Below are 10,444 nucleotides of genomic sequence, written 5' to 3' on the forward strand. Positions count from 1 at the left end.
GTAGGCCTGCTCTTGCTGATAATCTCTCACCTCTCTACCACCTTTCTTTTGCACACAGGACTGGGTATCCTTCTTGAGATCTTTTGGCCAGCTGACCCTCTGTCCTGTGACTAGGAAAGTCACAGGGGAGTGGCATGGGTCCCACATTGTGGGCTTGCTGACCACCTTGAACTTCGGAGATGGTCCAGACAGGAACAAGACCCAGATATTCCAAGCCAAGGTTCTGGGTAGTCAGATGGGATTGAAAGGTGAGATCAAGGAGGACTGTGGGGTTGGACATCAGAACACTCACCCACCTGGTGACCTTAAGCACATCCCTCAGCCTTAGTCACTTCTGCTATAAGGACTAGATACTTACAGTGAAAGCAATACCCACTGTGTAGGTTCTCTCTAAATGTTTTCTCTCTCCCCTTCCAGCTCTGGGGTTCTTTGATTCTGCCCTTGGAGGTGTGATGAGATGGGCTAGATTTGACCTAAAGTTCTTTGTTATCCGTCTTCATTCCTATGGCCTTCTCATCAGAGCACCTCTTTCCTCAGGGGTATCTAACAAGCATGTTCTGTTCAGTTAAACATGTCTTTACTGCCTGCCATGTGCTTAGCACAGCTCTATGTGCAAAGGAGGATCCAGAAAAAATTAGACATCATCCATTTCCAAAGCACTTGAAGTCTTCTGGGAAGATGATGAGTGAGAGTCAGTGGGTTCCATTAATTCCTGTGTGAGATTTGGCCTTAGGTTCATTATCTAAAAAAATGGGAGATGAAGAGGGAGGAGAGAATGGTGGAATTCTCTGACTTCTGAGGTCCTTTTCAATACTACCATTCTAAGATTCTCCTGTGAATCACATATGTGTTGCGGGGTGGGGGGAGGTCTTTGTTATGTGTAGGTGTAGGGTGTGATCAAAGAGCAAGAATAAAGGAATATGTCTGATACATAGCAGTCCTTTTTCTTCCAACCTCCCAGCTCTCAGCAACCACTACCTAATCTACTTCCTGCCTCTGTAGATTTGCTTATTCTGGTCATTTCACATAATATATGTTTTTTGGGGACTGGCTTCTTTCACCTAGCATAATGTTTTTAAGATTCATCTATGTCGTAATGCATTAGCAGTACTTCATTTCTTTTTGCTTAATAGTATTCACTGTATGACTCTTCCACATTTTATTTGTCCACTCATCATTTAATTGACATTTGAATTGTTTTCACCTTTTGGCTATTATGAATGATGTACAAGTTTCCGAGTGATCATATTTTTTTAAAGATGGGAAGAGAGAAAGAAAGAGGAGAGAAACATTGATGTGAGAGAGAAACATCTATCGTTTGCCTCTCTTATGCGCCCCAACTAGGGACCAAACAACCCCCAACCCAGGAATGTGCCCTGACTGGGAATCGAACTCCTTGTGGGTTGTTGCCCAAGCAGCTGGGAGTCACACCGGTCAGGGTGTGATCATATGTTTTTCTTTCTTTTGAGTATATAACCAGGAGTGGAATTGCTGGGTCATATGGTAACTCCATTTATATGTATTTATTTGGGGGGAGAGGGGAAGGGAGGGAGAAAGAGAAGGAGAGAAACATCGATGCACAAGAGTTACATCGATTGGTTGCCTCTTGCGTGCCCCCAGGTTCATGCCCCCAGCTGGAAACCTGGTCCGCAACCCATGCCTGGGCCCTGACTGGGAATTAAACCAGTTTGCAGGCCAGTGCTCAATCCACTGGGCCACACCAGCCCAGCCAGGGGCAACTCTGTTTAATCTTTTGAGGAACTGCCAGTCTGTTTTCAAAGTGGCTGTACCATTTTATATTCCCACCAGAAGTGTATGGAAGGTTCCATTTCACCACGCCTTGCCCAACACTTGCTACTATCTGTCTTTTTGATTATAGCCCTCATCGTCACTGTGCAGTGGTTGTCTCACTGTGGTTCTGATTTGCATGTTCCAGGTGACTAATGATACTGAGAATTTTTTCATGTGCTTATTAGTCATTTGCATATTTTTGGAGAAATGTATATGCAGTCTTTGCCCATTTTTAAAATTGGGTAATGTAGCCCTGGCTGCTGTGGCTCAGCGGATTGAGTGCCGGCCTGTGAAGCAAGGGATCGCTTGTTTGATTCCCAGTCGGGACATGCCTGGGTTGCAGGGCCAGGTCCTCGGTAGGAGGCTTTCGAGAAGCAACCACACAATGATGTTTCTCTCCCTCTCATTCTCTCTCCCTTCCCCTTTAAAAATAAATAAATAAAATCTTTAAAAATAATAAAATCGGGCAATGTGTCTTTTAATTATTCAGTTGTAGGAGTCCTTTATATTTTCTAGATACACGTTTCTTATTTGGTGTATCATTTGCAAATATTCTGTCACATTCTCTGGGTTCTTTTCTCTTTGTTGATGGTATGCTTTGAAGCACAAATGTTTTTGATTTAGATCAATTCCAGCTTATCTATTTTTCTACTGTTACTTGTGATCTTAATATCATATGTAAGAAAACTTTGCCTCACACAAGTTCTCTATGACTTACTTCTATATTTTCTTCTAAGAATTTTATAATTTTACATCTTACACTTAGATCTATGATCAGTTTTGAGTTAATTTTTGTGTATGGTGTGAGGATGGGCTCCAACTTCATTCTTTTGTAGGTGGCTCTTCAGTTGTCCCATCATATTTTGTTGAAAAGACTATTCTTTCCCCATTGAATATTCTTGCCAGCCTTATTAAAAATCATTTGACCATAAACGTATGAGTTTATTTCTGGACTCTCAGTTCTATTTCATTGATCTATATTTCTATCCTTATGCTAATTCCATACTGTTTTGATCAGTATAGCTTTGTAGTAAGTTTTGAAATCAGAAAACATGAGTCTTCTAACTTTGTTCTTTTTAAAGATTGTTTTGGCTATTCTGGATCCTTTGAATTTCCATATGAATTTTAGGATCAGCTTGTCAGTTTTTGCCTCTGCAAAGAAGCCCTGTTTTTAAAATAATGGTTAGAAACAAAGTAGTCACATCAAAAATTATTTTCGATAAAATTAGAAACGAGCATCTACATTTTAGAGATCTGTAAGACATGGACCCTCATTTCAAGTTGCTCATGGCCTAGCAAGGATGCAGAGGTGAACAGAAATAAATGCCTTGCAATGTGTGAAATAGGACACAAGGTACAGTGGGAGCACTCAGAAGTCTGCCGAGCAGGGATGGTGAAGACAGGCTTTTCCGAGGATGCAGTGCCTGAGCTGAAGCTTGAGGTAGGCCTGTGCGGGTACCCTTCCAGCCAGAGGGAAGAGCATGTGCAAGGACATGCAGATGGAGGGACTATGCTAGCATGTTTAGGAGCTCCCAGGGGGTACAGGGAAAGGATTGTTGAGTGCATGGCAGGTAATGGACCTCAAGAAGCACGCAGAATCCCATGGAGGGTCTCATGTACCAAGTCAAGGTAGTTGGTCTTTATCTAATACATTGGGAAAACTCAAATATTTCAATCAGGAAAATGGTAACATTTTGTTTACCTGTTGTTCTTTTAAAAAGATAACACTTGTTGGCCGAATGCCTGGAAGGAATGTGTCCAGATGCAGGAACACCAGTTGGGAGGTGGCTGCAATAAAAAGATGATGAGAAAAACTGAGCTAAGACAGTACCATGAAAGAAGGTGACTGATTTGAGGGAGACATTGGAAGTGTGAGATTGACAGGGTTTCGTGACTGATTTGATGTGGGTACATAGTAAAAAGGGGAGTTCTCTTACAGAATTTCACATGTAAGTTTCTCAGTTGTAATTCTGATGTATATACTGGTGGTATTTCTCTTTTTTCACTTAGGACATCATGTTTTGTGTATTAGTGCAAAAAACAAAAGCATTATTTTAATGGAGGTAAAGTGATTCATTAAGTGGTTAGGCCATCCCTGGTTAATGCTTTCCCTGTGGTTAAACATCTCTATTGTTTCCTACTTCTTTAAAATGAAATCAGAATAAATATCTTGGTATATTTTGCATTTTTCTTTTGAATTTTTTCCTTAGGATTAGTTTCTACAAATAGTATTACTGAGTCAAAGGATATGGTGTCCCCTTTTTTTACCCTAAATATTCTTTTCTTTATATAGACAAATTCATTATGTTATGGATTCAGACCACACGGAAGTATACAAAACAGTCGTAAAAGCCCTCCCCCATCCCCTGCAGAGTTGACAGTTTGGTGGGCATCATCTCAGTCCCTCTCTGCGCCCAGATAACAACAGATAATAGCCAAATTGTCTTCTAAAAGATGTCACTAATTGAGAGTCCCCATGTCCCGACATCTTCAACAACTCTTGTTAGTATCGCTCTTTTTAATTTTTACCAATTTAATGGGCAAAGCAATTACCTAATAGTTTTAATTTACTTTCTCCTGATTGCTAGTGAAGTTCAGCCTCCTGTAGTAAGTTTATTGGCCATTTTCATATTTTCTCTGAATGTCCTGTTCATATTCTTTGCTTATTTTTCTTTGTCTTTATCTTCTTGATTTTTAGGTCTTTATACATTATAGACAGTAAATATTTTGCCAATTAAATCTATTATAGGTATTTTCAACCAATCTGTTACTTGTTTTTAAAAAAAAATATTTTATTGATTATGCTATTACAGTTGTCCCAATTTTTCCATTCTGCCGCCCTCTGCCAGGTACCCACATTCCCTCCAGCAGTCCCCCCTCCCCTTAGTTCATGTCCGTGCATTGTGCATGTAAGTTCTTTGGCTTTATTTCCATTTTGTTTAGTTCTTTTTAAAAATTTTTTTAGATTTTATTTCTTTTTGTTTTAGAGAGAGGGGAAGGGAGGGAGAAAGAGAAGGAGAGAAACATCATGTGTGAGAGATACATTGATTGGTTGCCTTTCACACGCCCCCAACTGGGGACCTGGCCCACAACCCAGATGTGTGCCCTGACTGGGCATCAAACTGGCAACCTCTTGGTTCGCAGGCTGGTGCTCAATCCACTGAGCCACATCAGCCCGGGCTGTTTAGTTCTTTTTCTTCAGTTTGATCTGTTCTTTCATTTGGGCCATGTTTCTTTGTCTCCTCATTTTGGCAGCCTCCCTGTGTTTGTTCCCTTGTATTAAGTAAAACTGCTTTGACTCCCTGTCTTAGTAGCATGGCCTATTTTAGAAAAGCACACTGTAATTTGGATGGGGTAGGGCCTTAGGTAATCACCAGGGTGGGGCAACCCACGTGAACCAGGTTGATGGAGTCTCTGATATGGTGTTTCCTCTCTGGCTCTGTGTGGGAGAGGGCTCAGAAAAGGGACAGTGGCCGCTGCCTGTCCTCTGGAGTTCTTTCTGGGAGGAAGCTGTTCCCTGGCACTTGCCCTGATACCAGACACTTCAGTTTCTCCCTATATGCCAGTGGTGCCCTACCAGCTGCTGCCCTGGTGCTGGAGCCCAAAGGGAGTGAGTCTATGTTAAGTCCTAAGTCCATTTTGGCCCTCTAAGAGGAAATGCCTGAGAATCCTGCAGTTTCTTCTGCTGCCCCCAACCCACACTGGTTTTCACAGCCAGACGTTATGGGGACTAATCTTCTGGCACTGGAACCCTGGGCTGAGTGGTGTGGTATGGAGCTGGGATTCCTCACTCTCAAAGTATCCCTCCTGATTTTTATCCACCGCATGTAGGTGTGGGACCACCCATTCTGCATCTCCGCATCTCCACTCATCCTACCCGGCTGGATGAATGTGACTTCTCTAATTCCTCAGTTGTCAGATTTCCATACAGCTCGATGTTCTGACGACTCTGGGTCATATTTGTTTTATAGTTTAGTTGTCATTTTTGCTGTGGTTGTGCAAGGAGGCGAGCCGTGTTTACCTACGCCTCCATCTTGACCACAAGTCCAAAAACTGTTACTTGTTTTTAATTTACCTTTCACTGTGTAGAAGTCTTTATAATTTGTTATGAGGTTAAGTTTATTTCTGTTATTCTGTACTCAGTCCTTTAGATGTGTTTTTTTTTTAGGAGGGGGCTTCCCAACTTTAAAATTAGAAAATATTCTTCTGTATTTTCTTATAATGTTTGCCTATGTTTTTGTTTTGTTTTGTTTTAGTTTTTAGTCTTTAGGTCTTTAATACATCTGGACCTTATTTTATAGTGAGATAAGAGTCTAATTTTTTTCCCAAATGGAAATTGTCCCAAGGCTGTTGACTGAATTGGCTACTATTGTCCCACTAATTTGAAATGGGATGTGAATCTTTTCTGTATTTTGGTACTTAGTGGAAAACTGTTTTATTTAAAAAGAACAAACTAATTTATACAAACTAACAGCGACAGTGTGTATCTATCCCAGTTTCATTGCAACTTTGTGATTATTGGTGTGTTTGTTTTGTTTTTAAGCTAATTTAATTTTTGTTTATATGGGTACATAGTTACTTTCATTTTTTCAGTGATGTAAATGATGGTATATAAAGTACTTTATTGAATAGAATCAGTGCCAAAACACCTGGTCCTGTAGGACGCCTTAGAAATGAATAGAAGTCTGAAAACCGGCAGTTCCCACCCGACCCTTCATCTTCTTCCATCTCCTCCCCGGTGCCTCTCATAGGATCTTCTGCAGGAGAGTGGGTCCTTGTTACAGCCAGGGTCACCACGGAAAGGACCCCAGGAATCTGCCTGTATTTTAGTGCTGCTCCAGGACTTCTGCCCTCCAGCCAGCCACCCATATCCTGCTCGGAGGAGGGAGTAGGAAATGCCACCCTGAGCCCTAGGATGGGTGAGGATTGTGTCAGGGTATGGAGCCAGGAAGGCCTTGTGCTCACCAAGCTGCTCACGTCGGTAAGAGCTTCAGCTTATCAGGCTTTCATAGACTTCTATGCTGCGTGCTGTGTCTTGAAGGCAATTTTACCTAGTTGATAAAACAGGTTTTGTAATCCTGACTGGGAGCCTGTGTGATCTTGAACAAGCACCTGAGTCTCTACGAGCCTCACTTCCTCATCTGTAAAACAGAAAACATGATACTATCTCCTAATTCGAAAAAATTAATGAGAGTGAGTGTAAAGTACCCAGTACAATGCCTGGTACATAATAGAGACTTGATAAATGACAGTTATTACTATTAACTATTGTATTTAAATACAATTAAGCATGACCTCTACCTCAAAGGAATTCCGAAGCTGGACTAGGAGGCATAATAAGTTAATTGCTAGCACAGAGATGTGAGCAAAGTGTTATTCAATCACAGTGTAAGGAGCAATTAACTCTAACATGAATGTTTATGGAGTGTTGCACAGACACGGTGGCATTTAAAAACGGGACTCATGTACAGGAGTGTACAGAGTGCTTTCAGATTCATTATCTCATTTGATCTTAAAACAGCCTTTTGAGGTCCTCTTATTATCCCATTTCACAGATGAGGAAACAGGTTCAGAAAGAGGGAGTAAATTGCCCATGGCCACACACCTACTTAAGTGGCAGACCTAGGATTTCAACCTAGCTGTTCTGGCTCTGAGTCCCAGCCTTGTTCTGCCCAGTCAGGATGATCCCTGGAAATGAGGAAGATTTGGGCAGAGAATGCACTAGAGGGGGTTCAGGAAAGAGGAAATACATTTCAGGCATAAAGGACTGGCATGAGTACAGGCCTAGAGAATGAGAAGTGTTTAGCCTTTGAGGACACTTTGTGATGAGGGGCTTAGGAATGATTTAGGGTAAGAGGCAGGAGAGGTGCAGGGGCCTGAGCATGAACCACCACTATGCCAGGCTAAGATGCTATGACTTGACACTGTAGGCCTTGGGGTCACTGATGCTGGGTGGAAGACACTGGCTGAGTGGAGGAGAGAGACCAGTTAGGAGGTTGCTGCATACTCTTCCCTCACATTTGCAAAGACCCCGGTGAGGAGCATCACCTGAGAGCTTGGAATGAGAAAAGATCTTGGTTTTCAAGATGCTTGCACATCTTTAAAATGTGGATAATAGTGAATTCTCATAGTCATTGTTAGGGGGTTCAATGGTTGGGCAAGAAAGCAATTTGTAGACCATGGAGACAGCTTGTATAGAAATAACATTTCCCCTTTAGTTGCTCCTTGGATGTGGAGAGCCCTTCCCCCCATGGAGGCTTCTCTCCATAGCCTCGAGCTGGGAGTAAGAAGTCTTCCTAAGGGAAGATTCTCTGTCCTCCCTCTGTCTCATTCATATCTTCTTCCCTCCTTGTGCCCACCCCTAGGAGGAGCTGGCTCTGTGTGGCTCCAGGCTGCTGGTTTTGGGCTTCTTGCTTCTCCTTGGTGGCCTTCTCTGCTTTTTAACTGCTGTGTGCTTTCATCCACGACGGGAGTCCTCCTGGTCTAGAACCCGGCTCTGAGGGCACTGGCCTAGTTCCTGTCTTGTTCTCAGGTAAGGTATTTTTGCCCCAGTCCTGTGAGAGTAGGGGATGGGGTGGGGGTGGGAATTGTAACTGAGATAGAGATGTTTCTAAACAATATGGTTTGGTTTTACTTATTTTTAAACTTTATATAGATGGAATCATACATATTCTTTTGTGACTGACTTCTTTCGGTTAACATTTGGATCTTAAGATTTACCCATAGCCTGCCCTGGCTGGTGTGGCTCAGTGGACTGAGTGCCAGCCTGCGAACCAAAGGGTTACTGGTCCGATTCCCAGTCAGGGCACATGCCTGGGTTGCGGGCCAGGTGCCTAGTAGGGGATGCTCATGAGGCAACCACACATAGATGTTTCTCTTCCTCTCTTTCTCCTTCCCTTCCCTCTCTAAAATTAAATAAATAAAATCTTAAAAAAAAAAAAGATTTACCCATGGCTCTCGTTCACATCCAAGCTTATTGGTAACTGGTAACTTAAGAGAGTTCAAATTTGGTGATGTATCCTGGAATATGAATCATGTTAGCCTTGCTTTTTCATGGAATTCTGATACCCAGTTTTATGATGCAAATTTTGTAAAATTCATCTTGAACAGTTCGAAAGAATTGATTGATGATGCCCAAGCACTTTGCATGCACTTTCTCTTTTCCATTAGCCATCACTGCCTTTAGAAAAAAGTTGATTCTGCCAACAGAATCTTTGGACAAACAGAGCCTCACAGAGGTAGCAGTGTGCAGGAAACATATTGGCTAACTAGTTTGTGTGTCAGCTCAGTAAGGGAAAGTGAAATATTTCTGTAAAATATTCTTACCCTCTCAGGTGGGTCTCGTACAATATGAGAGTCATATATTTTGTTTCCAGCTCTTAAATAGTTCTCAGCTTCAGCCAGCTGCTGTGCCCTAGGACATAACTGTGGAAGAAGAACAAACAGCTTGGGCCCAGGGAAAGGCCAGTGGAACCAGACATTCAAGATCAACTTTGCTTATTTTGCTTAGGGCTAGGCCTAACTGCTGCAACCACCTATTTGAGACAGGAAATGAGGCACAGTGATGCCAGGTTAAGATGCTGTGACTTGACACTGCAGGCCGTGGGGGCCACTGGTGCTGAGTGGAAGAGACTGGCAAAGTGCAGGAGAGAGACCAGGCCTTTCTCAGATCTGAACAGACTGGAAAAGGAATACTTTATGGCGCCAGGCAGATCCTGGGCCATAAAGGATGGACTGAGTTGGACTGAGTGCCTGTACCTATCTCTGTTGTCATTTCCTCTCCTCTTCCCTCAATTTCTGCAGCCATCCAGAGCTTCCCCCAAGGACTTTCTCACCTGCCTTTGTTTTTTTATTTTATCTTTCTCCAGGTGTGAATCAACTTCTCCGGCGTTGGTTCTGAGTTGGAAGAGATTTTACAGAAAGTGGACAGCTAGAATGTGGGGGGAAATTAAAGATTTTTTTGCCCAATTCTGCCCAGTGTGTTTATTGGGAATTGGATTGAGGTGGGAATTTTAGAGTAGACTGGTTGGTTGGGGGGACTTTTCCTTGATGATTCTTGGTGTGGGATACATGTTGTCACAGGACATGGGTTAATGCAGCTATTCCACGGTTGTACCTTGGCTTTGGTAAATGCCTGGTTTTGATCCCAGCTCTGCGACCATATGCCTATGGAATAAAGTTGATAATTTCAGCCAGTTGAGAGAGTTAGGTAGGTTTGGACAAGGGAATGGTTTTACATAATGCAGTATGACCTTGGACAGGTCATGAAACTGTAAAAGGCTTCAGTTTGCTATAAGGATTTGACAGATTACCCAGCAAAGATTCCTCGACTTGGGAGATGCATGGCCAGGGTCCCTGGTTGCTAACTTGAGCAGCCCATTTTCCCGCCTTTTTGGAGCCCAGCACCAGCCTTCCCTTGCCCCTCCCAGCACCTATCCTGCACGCAAGCGCAGATCACGGCTTCTTTTTACCTTCTACCCGCGCCCCCTCAAAGCTTCCCCTAGCAACAAGCTTCGGCTCACCGCTAAGGCGGGGCGAACGCATGCTCCACAGCCCATCCAACGCCAGTTGTCCGAAAGCGCGCTGGGCTCCTCCCTCTCCAAGCTTAGCCCTTTACCCCGCCTCCCACCTTGGGTCCGCGTGGCGGAGCGCG

The 10,444-nt window shown here is 43.1% G+C and overlaps 1 protein-coding gene and 1 long non-coding RNA gene across 10 annotated transcripts in view; one reads left to right on the plus strand and one right to left on the minus strand.

Moving 5' to 3' along the window:
• TMEM219 (transmembrane protein 219) overlaps positions 1–9,759 on the plus strand; it is a 28,908-nt gene extending 19,149 nt beyond the window's left edge. For all 8 annotated transcript variants that reach the window (XM_045195507.3, XM_045195508.3, XM_024560527.3 and 5 more), the window contains 4 exons: positions 59–248; positions 6,543–6,772; positions 8,157–8,323; positions 9,660–9,759. In XM_045195507.3, coding sequence (XP_045051442.1) covers positions 59–248; positions 6,543–6,772; positions 8,157–8,291 — 555 coding nt within the window. In that variant the 3' untranslated portion in view covers positions 8,292–8,323; positions 9,660–9,759. The remainder of the gene's footprint in view (positions 1–58; positions 249–6,542; positions 6,773–8,156; positions 8,324–9,659) is intronic.
• On the minus strand, positions 6,766–10,396 carry LOC123479736 (uncharacterized). Of its 2 annotated transcripts, none has more exons than XR_006655458.3 (4): positions 10,314–10,396; positions 9,908–9,957; positions 9,118–9,216; positions 6,766–6,932 (listed from the first exon to the last, which is right to left on the minus strand). It is a non-coding gene; the product is annotated as an uncharacterized lncRNA (long non-coding RNA). The 2 variants fall into 2 exon arrangements; XR_006655459.3 differs by having other exon boundaries at positions 9,627–9,957.
• Positions 10,397–10,444: the final 48 nt, after the last annotated feature.

Source organism: Desmodus rotundus, chromosome 1 (genome assembly GCF_022682495.2).
Source record: "Desmodus rotundus isolate HL8 chromosome 1, HLdesRot8A.1, whole genome shotgun sequence".
NCBI lineage: Eukaryota > Metazoa > Chordata > Mammalia > Chiroptera > Phyllostomidae > Desmodus > Desmodus rotundus.